This window comes from Oculina patagonica, chromosome 8 (assembly GCF_052425735.1).
Source record: "Oculina patagonica isolate OP01 chromosome 8, crgOcupat, whole genome shotgun sequence".
In the NCBI taxonomy this organism is placed as follows: Eukaryota; Metazoa; Cnidaria; class Anthozoa; order Scleractinia; family Oculinidae; genus Oculina; species Oculina patagonica.
Window position 1 is genome coordinate 8,459,420 of NC_135765.1, and position 21,027 is coordinate 8,480,446.

The 21,027-nt window shown below is 39.9% G+C and overlaps 2 protein-coding genes across 2 annotated transcripts; one reads left to right on the forward strand and one right to left on the reverse strand.

The window, feature by feature from the left end:
• Positions 1 to 1,262: 1,262 nt before the first annotated feature.
• On the forward strand, positions 1,263 to 15,590 carry LOC144664133 (uncharacterized). Its single transcript, XM_078525255.1, has 5 exons — positions 1,263 to 1,363; positions 9,160 to 9,386; positions 10,721 to 11,292; positions 12,459 to 13,515; positions 14,695 to 15,590. Exons 1-5 carry the CDS (start codon positions 1,263 to 1,265, stop codon positions 15,006 to 15,008), a joined length of 2,271 nt encoding a protein of 756 aa, XP_078381381.1. The 3' UTR covers positions 15,009 to 15,590.
• A 1,118-nt stretch (positions 15,591 to 16,708) lies between these two features.
• LOC144662586 (uncharacterized) lies at positions 16,709 to 20,688 on the reverse strand. Its single transcript, XM_078523425.1, has 2 exons — positions 19,347 to 20,688; positions 16,709 to 18,594 (listed from the first exon to the last, which is right to left on the reverse strand). Exons 1-2 carry the CDS (start codon positions 19,764 to 19,766, stop codon positions 17,737 to 17,739), a joined length of 1,278 nt encoding a protein of 425 aa, XP_078379551.1. The 5' UTR covers positions 19,767 to 20,688; the 3' UTR covers positions 16,709 to 17,736.
• Positions 20,689 to 21,027: the final 339 nt, after the last annotated feature.

Sequence of the window (21,027 nt, forward strand, 5' to 3'; positions counted from 1 at the left end):
TCTTTTGGCCGGGAACTTATTCGAAGAATATATAGCGAAGCGCACGAGGTCTAAAATAGAATGCAAGTGAATATAACCCCCACGAGGCTCAGAAAACATCAGCGTGTTCTGAGAGAAATAGTTGGAGTCCAGGTAACGTTTTCGTTTTATGAAAGTGCTTTAGGAACATTGGCTGTTTTAGAAAGCATTTTACGAAAATCGTCCGCCATTTCGGTTTGTTTTATTGTTTGTTTGAGTCTTGTCTGAGTCGTGACGTCACTCGTGTGCTTCACTTACTGACTCACGATTTTCTGGGACTTTGCTCACAGGGTATAACTGTAGTATCAGTGTCAGTTTAAAAACCGGAACAAATCTTTAAACCCACACATTCACATTCCGTTGCTCTAGATTGTTATAAATAGACTTTATAATAAATGAGATAAATGGCCTCACTGGTCGTCGCCACTAAACGCCGGGTAAACGTGGGCCATTACTCAGACCACTCGCCATATTGAATAGATCTATGCTTTTACATCCCCCGACACAGTACACAACCCAGACCTAGTGAGGCTGGAGGGTCGGGGACTAAACTGACAGACAACAAGCTGTTACGTCTGTATGACGCAATGTGCGCTTCTTCGTTACGTAACTCTCATTATGACTCAAGATTACTCAAGATGTATAGTCCAACTTCTTGCAAAGCCTTGCACATCCACAGTTTACTGTTTAGGCTTTTTTTCCGGGGCATATCTGCCATTTCTGTTTAGATATCTGTCTTTCAGGCATCTAGGTGATAATCGGTGATTGCGCATTCTTTTTGCCTGTTTTTTGGTTTGTTTTATTTTGTTTTGTTTGTTTGTTTGTTTGTTTATTTAAAAAAAAAAAAACGAAAAGAACGATTGCACAACTGCAAAGAACTTTGTTTTGAAACGGGACAGGAAGCAGCGAAGCAGCTTGCTGTGAAAAATTGCAACATCTCATGTAAATCGCGATTTACACAAGGTAATATACCAATTATCTTTGACACTTGTTATCTCAGTATAATTAACATCGCACCTTCTGATTCGCTCAAACAAAACTGCTCCCTCGTGGAGATCGAGGTGTGAGCATTCCTCGAAACAATGAATTAGCTGACACGTGCAAAATCAAATATCACACGTTACCGATACATTCCACGGAGACCATATTCTGGACCTTGATTTACTTGCTTTCTCGTTCTCAAGATTAAAGTTTTCGTCGTGTTGTTTTGGAAATGCAAGTTTGTTGATGCCAGAACTAATGCAATGTCGTTCGTTCCTGCGAACTTGCCCGGTGTGACAGAAAGCACACGAAATTCTAAACTTGAAGATTATGCAGTCGAGAAACGTGGACTTTCAACTTCAAGGTAGGTGAACTAAACTGTGCAGTACCAGTTTTGAGAAGCTTATTCCTCACAACTTAGCGTTGTTTACAAATGTATCTGTTTGTCATTGATTTTATATATTTACGTTTCATCGATCACGCCAATTCATTTTTCGTCGCTTAAGGCTGGTTCTCATATGATCGCCTCGATCGTCTCTGTCGCTTCTGTCGTTAGCAAAGTCTGAGGTGATTGGAGCAAGCAAACTTTTTGAAGCGACAGAGGCGACAGAGGCGATCATATGAGAACCAGCCTTAAGCGTTCAAGCATAACTTATGCCGATCTCATGTAATCATGAGCCGCAAACAAAAATAAACAAGGGAATCTTAGCACCAAGTCTTGGGAATTATGAATAAAAACTTTGATTTCCTTGAGCGAAATTGTGGTCATCCTGGAAATTAGCAAACAGTTACTACAATGTTGCGTCGATTTGAATGTTTTGCATTACACGGCCGCACGTGGTCATTAAAGGGAAGGCCTTTAAATTTAGCTTGAAATCTAAGGGCGCATTTATTTGCAACATACGCGTATACCTGTCGCATTTCTAACGCGTACCCAGTTTCAAATAAATGCGTCGATAACCCCCAAATCCCCTGGGTAAACAATAAGTCCTGTGCTGGCTTTTTTGCCACAAAATACCACAGAACAAGTTTTATCGAGTGGTGAAAGGAATGTAGCTAGTCAGAATACGACAATGCTGATATGACCAGTGATTTTAACACGAAAATAGATGATGAGGGGCACGAGGCTGAAACAGCCATTGCACGCCGATGGTTCGTAATTATTTATACTTTCATATCTTAGATCAGTATGATAAAAAAAAGGGAATCAAAGGAAATGAGAATCGATAGTGCGGAAAGATTTCCGCACAGCCCCCTACATTAATTATGTATGCAACTATTTCATACTATCACTATACATAAACAGCAATCATGAAAAGAACGTAACGAATCAGTCAGAAAATTGTATGCATAATTAATGTAGGGGGCTGTGCGGAAATCTTGCCGATAGTGCTATCTCAAGCTTTTCAGAATTTTTGCCAAGCAGGAAATTTTAAATTGGTGCACAAAGGTATTCTCTAAAATAAGGTTCAACGACAACAATAAACAAACAAGCAAACGAGCAACAAGAGCGAATGTTAAAATTCATTCATATTTCTGTGAGGAATGAATTTATTTGCGAATAATCGAGAACTCACAATTTCCCGTTAAATGACTTAACGAGCATATAGTTACATGCATTTCGCTGCGCTTTGCGTTTATTACAAAAAATTGAAAATTCGAGAACCTATTTTTTTGCGTCACATTCCTGGTTACACGTGGAGGGTATACGATTAATCGGTAGCGTATCGATTAATCGCATTCAAGTCGTACATCAACCCTGTGGTTGCAAATTCACACACAAACGTAGTCAAAAATTGCGTTTTCGTATTCTGTGTAATACTGAGTAATATTTTCTGCGGTCAAATTTGCTTCAGATTCACTTAAATCAAATTGTACGGTTATTTTTCTCAAACAAGCAAGAGAAAAAATTGCACAGCCCTAAAACTTTTTCGGCACAAATGTGGTTCGTTTGCCAAGAGAATACAATAGGTCAACAATCAGTCTCTCCTTTGGGGTTATTAATCAAGGACATACAAAGGAAACAATAATACCGAGAACAATATTGCCTAATTAGTTCGCCACGCTTCGCCATTGCTTAATCACATACCCCATACGCATAACCAGAAATGCGACGCAAATAAATACGTCGTCTCGTCTTCCGGTATACGCGTATGCTGCAAATAAATACGCCCTAAATCTAAAGACTTGTTCTTGTATTTGAACTCAGAAATGCTCACGTCAAAAACGAATGTAACTTTTGAATCGGAATTTTAATTGCGTTGACTTCTTTCTCCAAACGGACGCCTACAGCCTCGTCCCCAGTCGTCCCCGGCGAATTTGGATGTGACGTCACCCGCCAAGCTTGTCGGGGAAGTTCGCCTAGGACGCCTGGCAATAAACGGCAAATCCAATATGGCGGAGCCTGTCCAACGATTGAACTTCAGTCAACTTCTTGAAGAACTTAAAAACGCGTCAGAATTAGGCTGGGATTCCTTCATCCATGTCTGCCAGCAAACTCGTGAAGTAATTGGAGATTTTTTATTTAAGGTAGAAAAATTAAATGTCGATTTTTATGCGCAGCAAATTGTACCATCTAAAGAGCTTAAAGAATATGTTCCACTAACTGTAACTGGCGATGGGAGCTGACTCTATCGATCGATTTCTCTGTTGGTGTCTTGGTGAACGGAGATAGAATAGTGGTCGTTCGTGGAAAGTTGTATGATGAGTATTTTTGCTTCTCGCTAACACAACAACAACAGCGGTGAAAAGATAAAAGGCTCAAAGCTGATATCCATCAGTACTTTCAACTGTGCTTTCGTGTGTGCTTTGTTTGTTCCTTTGCCTTCGCTTTTTTCGAATATTTTTCGCAGTTTTATCCAGGGTAAGTGAAGTTGTAACTATCTATTCGAAGTATCAGTAGCGAAATATATGACTAAAGCTACTTATCAGAAAATTAGAAAGCTGTGTAGTGGTTTGTTTTCTGGGAAACAAACGCTGCAATTCGCCTACTGTTGGTGACGATACCGAGTTGTAATGTGTCAACTCAGCTGCTTAACAGATTCAACTTCTCTCTTGTGAACTTCAGACTTGTGAGACTCTATAACATACCAAATTCCCTTCGGCCACTAAGCATTGACAAGATTAATATGATTGTAAGGAAACAAAAAACTGTTCCGAATGGACTGGTATCAAAATGTTTAGAATGGCTTCATTTCAGTTTAAAAGTCGTTTGTTACTGTTAGTTAATGTTATATTTATATTGTTACTATTGTTACTATACAAACATTATCCAGAGTATCTTCTAAATATACAATGTACTCTATTTGGATTCATTAAAGACCTTTAGCCACTTAGCTTGGCACAATCAATCAAAAGGCTTTATTCTTCTCTTATGCTTTAGAAAGATGGGTTGGTACAAGCAGATCAGGTTTCATCAGTTGGCAATGTCATACATTTTCTATGGGCAGACCTCAAATATCAAGAGAATATGAAAACATAATATAACACTTTCCACTGCCTCCAGCTTTCCCTGCCTCCTCCCCAAATCACCCCACCCTACCAAATGCACTCCCCTAAATTCCAATAACTACTAGTTTTAGTATATATTGCAAGAGTTGAATACATGTTAATACTTTTGTATACTGTACTGTGTTTATGTGTGTGTGTGTGTGTGTCAGTCAAGCTCAGTTTAATATCTCTGCAAGTAGGAGTTAAAAAGGTGGTAGTTTAAGGAATGGGAAAAATAGCCAGTGTACCCATGTGAGTACCGGCCCTTTGCCCACTTAGGGCTTATGGCCATAAGTCAAGTACCCATGTGAGGAAAAATACAAATATTTTTGGGCTGTCAAAAATGCAGAATGGGGCTCACAAATTAAAAAGAAACTGGTCCAAAAGTCCCAGTAACCAGCTTTTCTGGAGCGGTTCAAACAATATTTAAACATTATATATTTTGATATTTTAATTTATTTGCAAATAAACATATAAACACAGTATATATATATATATATATTGTGTTTATGTGTTTCTTTGCAAGTAAATGTCAGAGAGAATAGCAGAAGAATCATACTTTGTTAAACGAGCTATGTCTACAATGATGCAGTATGTACCTTGTCTAAAGGGGAAAGCAGTGCACTTCTGTTTCTTTTTGAACATCTCAGCAGGTAAATTTGTCAAAACTACACGAAAATTGGCAGCAAAATATATAAACTTCAGCTGAAATGCTAACTCTGCAACTGAGGGAAATTGAAATAAATTTCCACACCTTTTGGGCTGACAAGAACTGTTGGCTATTTAGTGGTGCTACACAATGGAAATGTTATCAATTCACACTTGGAATCTGCAATAAGTCATGACCAGCTGTAATTTTTATTTAATAAGCTCATTGAATTGACGAAAATGATTGAAGCATACTTGTTATATATAACCTGAACATGGCCCAGGATTTGGATTAACATCTCCTGCTAATGAAATGAGCCAGAGTATTACAAGAAAAAGACAGGCTACATCAAGATCAAATAAAGTTTTGGTTTACGAGAGTTAGATTATTTTTTTTCTTTCTCTAAAAAGCTAAATAAAAAATTACAGGTAATCAATGACAAGCTTTAATACATGCATCGGGGGATTAGCCCTCTTCTCTCAAGTAAGCTGAATTGTTTCTTTGTTTTCGCACATAAATTTGTAAACAACAAAGGTCGAAAATACCGACCCTAGCTCTATAAACATTGAGATCGACGCCTTTCAGGTTTAAATAAAACTAACACAGTTACTAGTACCTGGCGAACGTAATTTGCTTACCACAAAGAACTTCTAGATACATGTAGACCCATGTATCACTACGAGTAGTGAACGAAAACAATGATAACAGAATAATTTTCTTAACTCTATTAAATACGACCAATACCATTCTGCAAGGCAGGAAAAAACGGCATTACAGTTCGTCTCCGCCATCTAAAATAGTCCACAAATGTTCAAAAGGGATGCAGTTTCCTCATGAACCAGAAATATTTTCTTTTCCTCGCAGAAAAACGTATATTTTCGTCGAGCTATATCTGGGACTTTTTCTCGCTAAACTGGGACTTTTTTGCCATTTTGTGCCAGGCCTCGCGCTATCGCGCTCGGTTCCAGTCCTCCTCCGCTCACTCGCATAGCGCGGTATGGCCTGGGGACGAGGCTGGGACGCCTATGCTTTCTCGACCTGACTCTGCTTCAGTCTCTGTGGGCAGCCGCGTTTGATTTTTGCTCCTTAGCCCGGGGGGGGGGGGGGGGATACTCAAAAATATTTTATACGGGGAGGCTCCGCCCCAAGTTCTAACCCCTTACCCTTTTATATACCATTTTTGAGAGAAATTGTACCCCTTTCGTATACCTTTAACTGAAAAAAGGTACCCCTTTCATATACCTAAGATACATGGCGTGGACTTAAAATAGGACGTTTTCTTGTCATTTTTATGTAGCGCTTAATAAATTAAAATAGTACAGCCATAAATTGCGTCTGTTCGAAATATTTTAATTAAAGGCCCTTTTAAATATCCAAATGACAGATTTCCATACCCTTTCAAATACTTAAACTCGTGAAATCCCTACCCTTTTATATACCTGTAGCCTGAAAAAGGTACCCCTTTTCGGGCGGAGCCTAGGCCTTTCTCGATTATACTAGCATTTTTTTCGGCATTTTTTGGGAAAACGAGCATTTTTTTTCGTTTTTTCTTGAAAAAGAATTGCTAGCATTTTCTGTCAATTTTTATGACTGTGATCCAGATTTCAGCACTCAGAACTCAGAAGGATAAATAATCCTAAAGTTTCACAGTTTTTATTACTTAATTTGATTGTTTTCTGTCTGTTTCGACTGTTTGTGCGTTGTGTTACTTGTGTACTTGTGTTGTGTTACTTACGTGTGTGTTTTTTTATTTGTTATTTTTTTAAAAAAAAATTAAAATATTTTTTTTTTATTTCTTATTTTTATAAACAAACAATTATTAAGTATCACCTGTTGTTGATATGAGCATATAATGTAAGAGTTCGTACGTTTTGTTTGAAATAAAACAAAGCATTCTTTGGAATTCATGTGGCATTTTTTAAAGAAATCAGGCATTATGTTAGCATTTTTTTTGGCTTTATGCGAGAATTTCTAGTAGCATTAAATGCCAGTTTTACTAGCATAATCGAGAAAGGCCTAGCGGAGCCTCCCCGTATAGGCCATTATAGGGAGTAGCCCCCCCCCCCCCCCCGGGCTCCTTAGCTTTTCTTCAACATGCTTCATTCGTCAGCACTGCATACAGTTTGAACTCCCATATGAATCGGCTGCAATCAGGCGCCGTAAAATTGTTCGTTCTCCTTGACCATAGCAATTCTAGCTACCGTATTCTATTGGTAAATATATGTTGGTATTTTCGAAATGTGGGCTTTCACGTAGTGTTCACAGTTGGGGATTGGAGGTATTTGGGACTATCTCGAAGAACGTTCAAATGAACTTTTCCAAATTCGTGAATGTAAGTGGTATCTGATCACCGTTAACGTTAAGAAAGACCCAGTTTTTTTTTTGTTTTCTTTTACAGACCGAATGAGGTTATCCGTCGATAAGATTATCGCATCGTTGTTTAGATTATCTATCCTCGCGGCAAAATCTTCCTGGGTGACATTTCTTATTTGTTTTTTCTGGTTCACAGTTTAAACATTAGTTTCCCTCCACTAAGCAAAATTCTGGTACCTTTTACGTAGGTGTTTTAGGTTGGTTTAGAAATTCACGACGATCACCCTGGTCACTTTATATGGGAGTCCCACGGAATCTGATTGGTTGTTGAAAACTTGTTCATTTCACAATCTCCAGCACAGCCGCACAATCAAACCGGATCCAGGAGTTCCTGGTTTCGGTTTTGGATTAGCTACAATAGGTCTTACGTCGAGTTTCCCGACCGTTGGTCAAGGAGGACGCAGGCTCTGGGACGATATTGGCAATCTCGTTCCCACAGCCTGTGTTCCCCTTGACCAGCGGTCGGGAAACTCAACGGCTCTGGGCGAGTCCAAAACCAGAACCAGGAAATCCTGCTTCCGGTTCGATTGTGAGAGTGCGCCGGAGAGTGTGGTGAAACGAACAAGTTTTCAACAGCCAATCAGATTCAGACGCCTTTGTGGCGGGCTTTCAGAATAGCCCAGAGGTCCCAATCCCTTGCGCAGACCAGAAGGATCGCGGCCCTCTGGGGACGAGATTGCATAATGCGCATCAAGTCGAGGTATGCGTGCTTCGTTTTCGTTTTCTTCTTCTTTCCGAGCTCCCTTCTCGCTACTCGCTCGCATCCTCGAATTCGTGTTTTCGCGTCACACGCTAGGAAAAGAAAGAAACTGCTCGCAGTCTATTTTCGATAGAGTTTTGTTCGCTTTGTCATTTGTCAAGTTTTACGTACGTGATGGTACAAGTTTCCCTTTCGAGTTTTGTGTTCTTCCTTTTCGAGTCTTGAGTGCCTCGTTTTCGAGGTCTTGATACTTCGTTCATTAGGCACGTACTTCGTTTTCGATTATTGTGTAGATTACGCGTGTAATTTCAGCTTCTTTTCTCCTTTACTTTCTGGTAGTACGTGTGTTTGTCCGGCTAAAATTTGACAAATCAATTTGTAAACTGGCAACCCGGCATTTTTAACCTAGTGGTTATTTCGGGTTGCCAGAACTCCTTATCTTTAGTAATATTTATATAACAATTTCTGTAATTTAATTTTATTGATAAGGAAATAAAGAGGATGTTGTTGTTGTGTGTTGTTGTTGTTGCTCTTGAAGTTTAGATGCGAGTTACGGGCACTTCATTTTCGGATGCTTCGTCATTCTCAAGTTTTGGGTGCTTTATTTTTGAGTTTTGCGTCTTTCATTTTCGAGTGTCGGGTAATTCGTTTTCGACTTTTGACCGAGTTCTTCTTGCTTAGGTTTTCGAGCGAGCACTTCGTTGGCCTTTGTTTTCGATTATACTGCAGGTTTTTTTTTCTTTTGTGGTCAATTGCGTTTTTCTGTTTCAACGGACAGGAGAGGGTCCCGGAAATCTTAACGACTCATTAGCGGATGGAGGGCTATTTCAAATCAACATCTCTAAAAAGTACATTTTCCCAAAATAACTAATGCAATGCTTCAGGTTATTGTGGTGGATGACATTATTTTCTTGTTCATAAAATGCCATGATCTAAATTTTGTTTGCAGTGAAGCGCCTTGTTGCTGCGACATCTGTTCCTTCAACAAGTTAAAAGAATTAGAAAGAACTCTTCCTCCTGGCTTGCCAATGCCTTACTTTTCTTCCTGGACGACGTCGCAATTCTCCCAAACAAACATTCATCACCCAGCAGGCGCGCATCTCGCACCACGGACTGGGTACGAGCCACCCTACTGGCATCGGCCATGTTACTTTGGATGGCAGTACGTGACTAGTGGTAAGTTACATGTCACGCACGTCAGACCATTTCACCACCACAGAATCGACGTGTTAGGCGGTTTATTTAGCTATTTTGCGGAGCGCGAAAGCCTCCTGTTCCGTGCAGGCGAACATGTTTTGACTCCATTTCCCCTTATTTGTAGTACGCCATTTCTTAGCTGCCTTTTTGCCTCTGCTTCAAAACGACTGAAGATGGATGCAGGACATACGAAATATATTTTGTAAATTTAAATACGTGTGTTTATTCTTGAAGATTATTTCTTGCCTGCTCTTGTTACGTAAAATAAGTTGGATTTGCATGAAAATGAGCGTGCAGTTGAAACTCATTTTCATATGAATGGTTTCGTACGAAGGCTCTTTTTGGCACATAGGAAAGGACAGAATTGGTATATTTTGCTTTCTTTTTATCATTTGGGCCACAGATGCAAATTTGAAAGTCGCAATAAATAGCAAAGCGCGCGAGGTCTAAAAATAGAATGCAAATGAATATAACCGCCATAATAAGGCTCAAAAAACATTGAAAAACTAAATGGGCATGTTTATTAACGACGGGTTGCTTTTAATACAAACTACAAGGCCGAATTTATTCGAGGTCACGCGCTTATTTGAATTCGACCTTCAGTTTAGTTTTCTTGATTACCAAGGCATTTTTCTCTACACAATCAGCGTTTTGACAGAACTGACAGCTAAGAAAGATGGCGGCCGAACCGTACACGCGCACGCCATGACTTGTTTAGTTAAGGTCAGTTAACGTTTGTGTTAAAGTTGTATTCAAATTTGATGTAAAATTCAGTGATAATGATGTTTAATCAGCAAAATTAAGACTATTGAAATAATGAAAAACACCCTAAACGAAAATTTCCCTTTATTTGGTTGGCGTGTAAGTTGGTCGCATTGAACGCGCGTCGTCTCAAATCTCAGCTAGCTTTTGCACTGCAGCAATCGTTAATTAACGAAGCTAACATCGGAAACCCCCGTCCCCCACATCGAAAAACTCGAGGATTTTTAGTTGAAAATCAATTGGTCAGAAACTCTACAAAATTTATTTACTGGAATGCTAGTGTACAAAGCATACTCCTCTATTCCCGTTTGGTCTCCTTACAATCGGCGCATTTTTTCTGTTCCAGTCCTCTTTTAAGATAACTGCGCGCGCGCTTTTCCCGTGCTTTCCTTTCTGTATGGCTCCTCGTTGCCTTGCATCACTTGCATCCAATCTGTCCTCGGCCCAAAATCAAATAAATAGCTACTGGGTCAAGAGAGGTCAGTCTGTTCATGTTCATTTTCTTCATTTCCCCTTTTTATTAATTTTTCTCCATTTTTTTTTTCCCTTAGCCGCCCATGTGACTCATCACGCCGCTTTCTATCAACCTGAAAATATTCCATCAACGGCATATCCGTACTTCTCGCGATATCACGCTACCAAATATCACGATACCGGATGTCACGATACAGGATATCACGCTACCGAAGATTTTGCAAACGGATATCACGATACAGCCACGGAAAACAGACTCGGAAGAGAACTCGGTGGAGTAGCGTACGATCACGGAGAATTTCCGAAGATCGTGTCAGTCCATTCGATGGCTGAAAAGCCTAAAGAATCTTCTCTGAGTGACCCTACAGATTGCCATGGAAACGATAATGACGAATCAAATAACGCGCATCTGGGGAGCCCTCTCACAGGAATGAAGAGCTATTCTGAAGATGTTACGGATACACAGAAGTCAACCGATCATTCCATATCGACCATTCTAGATTTCTCTTGTTCAAGCCCTGTACAGAATATTAAACCCCTTTCTGAAACTATCAGTCTGGAAAACAATGCAAGAGTAAGTCTCAATTCTGACGAACATGAGCTAGAAAGGAGATGGCAATGCAGTTCAGCTGAAGACACAAATGTTAAGGTAAGCCCTCAGTTCCTTAATCCGCACGGGATCTGATTACTGCAGTGATAAAATTGATTCTTCGTAGCGTATTTCAATGGCATATAAAAGCTAGTTCATCCACTAGAGCATCTGGAGGCCGGCCAGCTATAAGGTTTTTGTTTTGCGCTGCGCGGTCGGGAAATACAAGGCCTGGAACCGAGTAACTGCTCGACAACCTTTCCTTTCGTGCGACAGGGCGGTTTTTTTTTTTAACGCGTATGAAGTATTCAAAATGGCAGAACAAGTTATTTTTTGGCAATTCTACCTTAAATACTCTACGAGTTCCCGATTGTAAATTAAAATGCCCAATCAGAAAAAAGTCCGAGTACTCACGATTACTCCGAAGATGATCAGGCCAACACGACGAACGCAAATCGGCAACCGGCAATGAAACGCACATATTTCCCCAATACGGACCTCATGCTAGTTTAATAACATCTATATGTGCATGCACATAGAAGGCCCTTTCAGTTGTAGTTTTAAAAAGAAAGAGAACAGGTTAACACCAACAACAAATAAACAAAACAAAACAAAACGAATGAAAAAAAAAGGTAGGCTTTTGTACATTATGCTAGCATTTTTTCGAGCATTTTAGTGAGGCAAAAGCATTGGGCATTATTCGAGCATTTTAGTGGCATTTTCCCGGAAAATTGATTTTTTCCCCGAGAAAATAAAAAAAGAAATTAATTTTTTTAGAGAAAATGAAGACTAAAACTCAAAATTCAACTACAAATAGCTTTCTAGAGATAGTCAACTACTTTCTGTACTTAGCCTCGTAGATGATTTCGAGGATTATGACTTTTTGGCTGTATTTATGAACTTGTATACGTTGTTGTTGTTACTTGCAACACTTGTACGTTTTCGTAAATGTTAACAGTTAACACCATATTGAAAACTAACTTTTTTAAATTAATTTAAAAAACCGTTTGTATAATGAGCATTATCCGAGCATTTTAGTGACTTTTTTGGTGGAGACCGAGCATTTTAGTGGGAAAAATGGAGCATTAAGGTGGAGCATTTTAGTGGGGAAACAAAAGCATAATGTACAAAAGCCTATAAAAAGGCCCGTAGAATTTAATTTTTAGCAGTAGGAAACAGTCCACTCGTTCTAACATGTATGACTAAACTTAACGTAATTTCTTTAGATATCAAACAGTGCTCTCGAATCTTTAAACCACCATGAAGGACTGTCAAGTGCAGCTCTTCCAGAATACAACAGTGAATCAACAGTGACGGGTACAGAATCGCCAAAGATGTCCCATGAAGGAACGACAGAGCTGTGCCCTTCAGCCCCACCGAATATTCCACCGTTAAAGATCAGGAAAAATACACTTATTCTACACCGTGTCCGAAAAATCAATAAAATCCAGAAACGGCTAAAACATGTGCAATCAGAACGCAAGAAAGCACGCTTTCTTAAGAAGATAGTAATACTTCAAAAGGAAATTGAACTGCTTACAAATGGCTCACCACAACATGAGCAGCGGAGCACTGGAAAAGAGGAAAGCCCTTTTACTGCTTCGCCTGTCAAGACGTCATTTTTGGCGCCAAATAAGGACAGGAAAGAACGTGAAAATATGGTTGATGCAGGATTTACAACTATTCAAGATTTTCCAGAGGAGTTTAAAGTCGACACATCTATGGGAGAGTACTTGAGTTCGGAACAGCCAAAAGGAGAAATGTCTGGAAATGGATTTAGGATGAATTTGTTTGAGAAACTGGGGTTTTGGAGCGAGGAAGATAGTTCGTGTGAGGTGTCCACTTCGAGTGACTCTTCGCCAGAAGGCTCGAGCGATTCTCAAAATTCTGAAGTCGTAAATGAACCCGTCGGAGAAGCCTTGAACAATGTTTTTGAGAGAAAAGATGAACTCAATGCTCTTCGATTTCACTCTGAGCGGTCGGCGGACTCCGAAGATAGCCAGCCAGAGGAATTCAATGAAAACCTTGACATCTTGGTGAAATCTGCGGACTCGAACTACGAACACATGCTTGAGTACGAAACTGCAGGCAACTTGTGCAGTCCACTCGAGAAACCGAGTAAAGTTTATAACGAAAGTAGAGAGGTACTGAAGAGAAAACAATTAAATATTGCTTTGAATAGCCTATCCGCCAAGAGACGCTGCAAAACTCTGCCGAGGAAAGTTGTCTGGAAATACGACCCACGGCCATTGCTCTTCGATCAAGGTCGACAGAAAATGCAAGGTGAGCCGGAAAGTGAATTAAATAAAACTGTTGTAGGGCTTGATATTTTGCTTATTAGCTTGTTGAATTTTGTTTATAATCTTTTTAGTTCCTATTAGCAATAAACGCCGTATAAACTTAAAACACATCTTACCGATTTCAAACAAGTTGAAAGCAGCGCAAACCTGCATGCATGGAGCGATTCAAACTCACGCCTGTATTTGATTTAGGAATCCGATAAAATAATTTCTGTATGATTTTTATAAATTTCGAAGTAATCGAAGTTTTATGTTGAAGAGATTAAGCGATGAATTTTAATGATCACAGGAGGGCTTCGATGTGCTACATGAGGAAGGATGCAGTCGCGTTTTCAGCCACTTCTATATTTGTTGTGTACATTTTCCTGCGATCAAACACTCTGTACCTACAGACAGATGTATCTAAAACTGAATTGCTGCAGAAAATAAAAACGGTTTTTCGGCTAAAATTTTGGAGATGCGTTTGCCAGTTTTCTCCAGTTCAAAGAATTTAAATGTTTTAGAACTCTTACTTTACGGAAATTATTTGGCATCGTATTTCCATACAAACACATGTATTTTTTCACGCCATGATGAATGATTGCTTTTTAACTTGTAATTGTCGTCCATGACTGCCCCGAATCAATGTACATCCCTCAGAATTTGTCAGTTAACACAGCATGTTTTAAATTTCACGGAAGTTTGGGATTTCAAAATCCAATCTGATTCCATCATTTCCACAAATAAACACCGTATTTCGCGCCAAGTTTGCTGTACTGCTTTTGAAATAACGAAATGCAGTCTGCCAGGGAGGTGGGGTGGGGGGGATCCATTATTGCACTTATCAATGTTTTGTCGGCGGCAGGGGGAGGGGGAGGCTAGGCATAGGCGGGGGATTTGACAGCAATTGTCTGCCCTTAGTGGAGACTTTTGACCGTTTTAGTGGGTTTAAGAAAGTTGTTTGGTTTGCGGGCGGAAAATCTCACCTAATTTCAAATGTCCCCCTTATAGCTCCACGCCACCCCCCCTCCCTCCCCCCGGCTAAACATTGATAGGTGCATAACTTGTAGTGTGCTTGACTCAAGTGTGAATTTGATTCAACTTGAGCCCACGTGTTCCATTCGTTTTCTTTACTTACAAACCTTGTTCATTTTTTTTTTCTTTTCAATCTTTACCTTGTTAGAAATCGACGCCACAAAACAACAATACGTCTCAGTGAAAACCGAAGAGAGTTGTACAGCACAAAACAGCGCCGGAAAGCCATTTGCAGCGAATCTGGACGTCACTAATGACGTCAACAGGCCTTGCCTGTCAATCAAGCCTGACACGGATTCATCAGCTTCAGACAAATCTGAGGGATTTTGGGTAGACGACGAAGACGTACTGCAAAGGAAGCTTGAGGTACGAGAAAGCAAGATTAGTGATCTACTTCGCAAGCAAGAAGGACTTTTGCAGACGATCGAGAAAATGGCAACGAAAACTCTCCCTAGAGAGTAACTAAAACATAGTTGATATTTTGCCTACCATGTAATTTGACGTTCTTCGCAAAAATCGTTGCTTTGGTTTCGTTTTCGGGGCGCTTTTGGAGCGTTTATGTGGCTCATAAATGAATAGTGCGTGACAAACGCTAGACGTCACGCAACAAGACGTCACAGAGTGTGCGGAACGTTCTTCGCGTCTTGCGTTATTTACAAATTTATTCAAGTAGTTTTATCGTGTCAAATGTGAAGTCCTTATTTCTTCAACTATTTCTACGTTGGACGTTGCGTTACTATCTTTTTACTGTTGCGAATTGAATTTTTTCGAGTTATTTTCAAAGGCCATTTTCCTGATGTTTTGCAGGAGTCGTTTTCCATTACTCATAACAGCTATTTGCAATATTGGTTGATTGATTCGAGATTAGCTATACTTGTTGCCTTAGAGACGTTATTCGAACGTTGAACAATTTTCCAGTCTAAAAGTCGTTATGTACATTCGATCACTGAAATTAAATTTACGCTTTTTAAAATGCTTGTACAACCTGGATGGTTGAATACAACTAAAGTAAAATATTTCTTTTATTGAATGTTGTTTTGTTCTTTTATGTTGATTGTTATTTGGTTAATTTTGTTGTTGTTGTCCTGTTAATCGTAATTTCTCGGCAGGGCTTGAATCACAGCCAATAGACCTCTGGGCATGTTAATAAGTTGAAAGCCACTGCATGATGGGATGAACCATTAGAAAAGTAAAAAAAGAAAAGAAAAAAAAAACGCTTGGATGCTGGGGACAAGGAGCGAAGAATAAAACCCCAGGGGGGGGGGGGGACCTCTGGCTTGTAAATGACGGGGATGATCGAATGCAGGCAAAACTCAGGACCCAAAAAAATCCCTAAGTCTTCCGACATTACCCAAAAAAATCCCTGGACCAAAAATAACCCCCCAAAAAATCCCTTGTCAAATAACCCCTAAATTGCCAGGAGGGGCAATAATATAACACAAAGAAAACCATAAAAAATTGAACGCTCGTGTTTGTTTATTCATCATACCATAAATACGCCAAGGAACTTCAGTTATTTGTTACTGGTAATTGGTAATACCCAAAAAAATCCCCTATTTAAATCAAGTCCCCCAAAAAAATACTTGCCAAATTTTCCAACCCAAAAAAATCCCGGAATCGAAAATTTCAAACCCAAAAAAATCCTTCGATCATCCCCGTCATTTACAAGCCGGAGTACCCCCCCCCCCCCCCCCCTGGGAATAAAACTACTAGGCTTGCCAATTTTTCAACTAGCAGAGCTAGACCACTTTAGGGCCAGTACTATGATTTACGGAAAATAACAGCTCTAAACTTTGAACATTTAAATTTGAGAGCCGTCATTTTCCTTACATTATAGTACTGGCCCTGAAGAAGACTGGCTCTGCTTGTTGAAATATTAGAAAAGTTATAAGGGTGGGCTTGGGAGAATACCCCGAAAAAGGAAAAATATTACACAGTTCGTACGACTTGGAAATCCCTCCTCGATCCGAATTTATTCTTTTTGAAAGTTTTAATAATAAGCTCGTGACAAATGAACATTTTATCGTTATCATTTATTTACCAAGCTTAAAATTAATCACACATGACGCTTTTGACATTGCTGATCCTAGCAGTATGCAAGACGCGTGTCACACATGAACCGGGGAAATGGCCTACAATTGTAGCTCACCAAAAGTCTCTCTCATTTATTCACCGAGCTTAAATTCGCCATCTTTCAGCTTCAATACCACTGATACCACGCTTTCCTTCCACTTTTTGCATAATTTATTATATCCACAGAGCAACGTCATAGACAGCGCATCTTGAAAGGGTTGGCACGTTCGGCCTTTTCCAGTATTTTACTCCTTTGTTGCCGGTTTCTCTACGTTAGCAAACGATTATTTTGAGGTTTCCTTCAATTTGGAAGTAATCACAAAATTGACGTAGACCACCGTGACATTGCTCCTGTAAGGTCATGGCAAACGAGGACACCTTGTTTTGGATACATTTTTGCTCATGATGTTAAATTTCTTCAGTTAGCCAACGAGGAACTAGCCTGCGTTGCAGACGTACAAAACCCCGGATACAGATTTTGTGTCCGCGACAAATGTTGTGCGTGCGGGCAAACGGGAAAACTTTTGTGTCCACAGCACTCAATGAGCGCCAAAAGTGTTGAGACAGTCGGCACTTTTTGAGTACCTTGGACAAATTTTACCCCTCACCCCTTCAATATAACCCCCTCCCCCCGAAACAATGTTGTATTTTCTATCTGCAAGACTTGCCTCGTTTGAGTACAACATTGAATAGGGAGGAGGGGGAGTGGTTCAGAAGCGGCAGCAGATTAAAGGTGAAAAAACGGGAATTTTAAATTAGTATCAATTTCATCCAACTGTCTCAAGGACTTTTGACGCCCATTGCTGTCTTCGTTTGCCACCACCTTTTAACGTTTTCAGCTCTTCAAGTAATAAAATCTCTACGTCAGTATGCTGCTGGAATTCGGTGACAACTTTTCGGGCAACAGCCGTGAGCAAGTATCAAACTGGGAGCGCAAAAAAGAACGGTTTCAAACTATACATCCGCTGTGGTAAAGCCATTTTGTGTCACTTTCTATAACATCAAAAGGGGTTTAAAAACAACAACAGAAAACACTCGCGTATGTAGTGTCTCTAAGTTTGTTTATACCACAGTTTTCCCTCATTTTCCTTCTAGACTACCCATGTTCCATCTTCTTCTAATTTATCCACGCTGTCTTCGCGACTCTTTCAAACTTGCGACCCGTTGTTATGCCGTTTGAATCCTTTCCTGAAGATTCTTGAATAGTTCGCTGGTTTCCCCCAGGGCAGTCATTGTCAAGTTCGTGTTGTTCTTCTTTTTGTTCCCCAGTCCTGCCCGCCTCGGCTACTCCCAACGGATGGACTTTATTTCTAGATGAACATGGTCGTAGCTTTCTGGGCTCCTTTTCCAAGCCACATTTCTTGGGTACTTCATCATTGCCTTCTTCAATTTTCTCTTCTCCTCCTTGGCCTGAATTCTTCACTTGAAGACTTGGCTGACTTTTACCGTTTTCTTCGTATCCAACTCTTTGATGAGAGTGAAATTCAGCCTGCAAGTCTTCAATGGACGAAATCACCATCCCATGGCTTGGTTTGCTCAAATACGCTTGCCTCATTTGGTTTCCGTCTCTTTCAACTTTAAACTCTTCTCCGCTTTCCACTCTTCTGCCATTCCCTTTTCTTGCCATGGCTGTGTGTTGTTTTTCACCGTCGTCGCGGCCGTTTGGCTTCTCCTTGAAGTCGCTTGATCCGAAGGGGTCTTTCAGGAACTGCTTGAAAGCTGAGCGGCATCTACTTGTTCGCAGGTAGTAGATGGTCGGGTTCACAGCACTGGAGATGAAAAGACTGTACCAGACGATTAATCCAAGCCCGGAGTCAGGCTGGGTTTCTTCCTGAAGTCCAAACATTGCATACACGATTGTCGGACCATAACAGAGGAAATAGGCGGCTACTGTGATGGCTATAGTTTTGATGGCTTTGATGTCCATTTTTAGCCTGGCTTCGGCTTGAGTAGGAGGTAAGTTCAACTCTGCTCTCTGTTGGAAAAGGAAGAATATTAGAAGGAGTTTTGCTTTAGCTGCCGACTTCGAAGGCACCCAGGGACGGATTTAGGGCCGTGGATTTTTTTTTTTTTTGGGGGGGGGGGGGGGGAGACGAGTTTACCCCCATTTTCTTTCATTTTTAAAAAAATTTTTGAACCATCCGTCTTTCCAGTGGTATGCAATCACAATGCTGTAAGCAGGCATCTCCACGATGTGAATTTTTCATTGGGGTAGGATGAGAGGGCCCCCTTGAACTTCGTATTTTCAACAAGGTATTTTTTTCCATGGGCCATAAATGGTTATAATTTATGCGTAATCAGTAAATCCCAGAATGGTTCTTTTGAAAGTTAAAATACAGCAATATCTGTTGGTGACTCTGTAGTACGTTTCTGTTTCACAAGGTAAAATTTGTAAAATTTAGAAATTCTCCAAACTAAAATATAGTCCTTCGAGCCGGAAAGAAAATTGTCGCTTTAATTTTATGTTGTGTCACCTGTTTTATCAAGATATAAACAGTGTCTATATGGTGTTTGTACATGTGTAACACATTGTGGACAATACCTTTTTGTTTTTTTTTTTTTTTTCCCCCCCGTTATGGTCTTATGGCTATGTGGATAAGTTGAGGTAATTCCTGCTCATAAGATATTATGTTACGGTTTGCTTATGGCTTGGCAAGAAATCAGTGTATAACATTATTAAAATAACACTAAAGCAAATAACTGAAGAAAGTATAAAGATTTAAATACCTCCTTTTTCTTCTTTTTTATTTCACGGGTCGTCAGAAAACACACAACTGCGCCAAGGATGAGGAACAACGCCAAAAACGACACGACAAACGGCTTTGCTTGCTCGAAGATCTGTAATTTGTATTCAGGGACACCAGCATCACCAAGATTAATATCAAATAGCGGGATTGAGGACACGATTGTCACCACGAAACTGAAGATCCAAATAAGGACATTACAGACCAGAGCTTTCTTGTTCGTCTTCCAACCAAGGTACCTCAGGCCAAACGAAATGGCCAGGTACATATTTGTCATCATGGCGAGCATCGAAGCGAGGTTGGCAATCGTGAAGAGTCGATGCAACATGCTGGCCATGATTGCCAAAGTCTTACCTCTGAGCCAACTGGCCTCTAAAACAATGTTCACCATATACAGCTGCATGTTAATGGCTGCGTTTAACAGATCCACCAAGGCGAGATTGGCGACGAGAATGTTGGGAACTGTTCTTTAAGATTTGAATCGAGCAATGACCGCAAGAACGAAGCCATTACCAAGCACAGAAGCTAAGGTCAGAATGGCTGTTACTACGCCAACAATAACCTTGATGAAAAGCGGTTTTGCTAGATGCATTTTTGTCTTCTTAGCTTCTATCTGAAAGCTGTGAAAGGAAATGTCTCGTTGTGTCACTAATAACCACAGTTTGTGGTCACATGACTTTCCTATGCTGAATTAATAGTGAAGAAAAAGAGCTGTACTGTTCTTGCAGGTGGCTTCTTGGCCTTAAAATCGCGGGATAAAAGCAAAACCAGATCTACAACTGTTCTGATTTGTCTTAAATGATCCAAATCAACATATCGGATACATTGTAGTGAAGATTTTTTTTACATCAATTTCTTTTATACCTCGAAAACAATTGGTGTTTTTGACATAAGTTGTGTGGATCTTGCGAGTATCGGATGCGACGCGTTTAGCACAATTTTAGGCGGAATTTCCTTGTTGTGTTTGGACAAAGAGAGCTCTCTTGGTTTCGAATAAATTTAATATGTCTGGCGTTCAACTTTATGATTTGTTTTGCCACTAGAAAAGACATTAAGTTTTGAACGTTTCACTGTATCAGAGTTGCGTTAGTATATTAAAAAGGCTTTAAAGTACACCCATAGTTTGAACTTTTGTCCTGTAAATTCAGTTTGTGTCGTGCGTGTCGACTGCATCACCAAAATTAGAAAAGTGTCAGTGTAATACCGGTTACAAAGTGGTATGGTTTGGTCTCTGTTATTATAAATAGGCAAACTTTCTATTCTACATTTTTCACAATCCAAAAAATGGAACGTCTCATGTAACACGTAGCATTGGAAAAAGCATATTGTATTCCTAACACTAGAAGAGAGCGCCGAAAACTGAGCAATTATGTTGTACAAAGCCTGCATTAAACCTACTAATGGAAGGAACTGTTTTACTGCCGGAAGAAATTTAACGTCCTTTGTTTTCAATCACTTGAAAGAAAGATACAGTTTACGTCGGTCAACATTCAGCTCTTATAAAGATGAGACGATGATCCGATTTTGTAAAATTGAGCTGACGAACTGAAAAAAATGGACATTTCCTTTAAAAAAAAGCGCATTAGTAATGTGAAAAAGTTTAAATGACAAACTATAAATGTCTCGCTCATTTGGCTTGCTAGCGGCATGCTAACAGAGCTTAG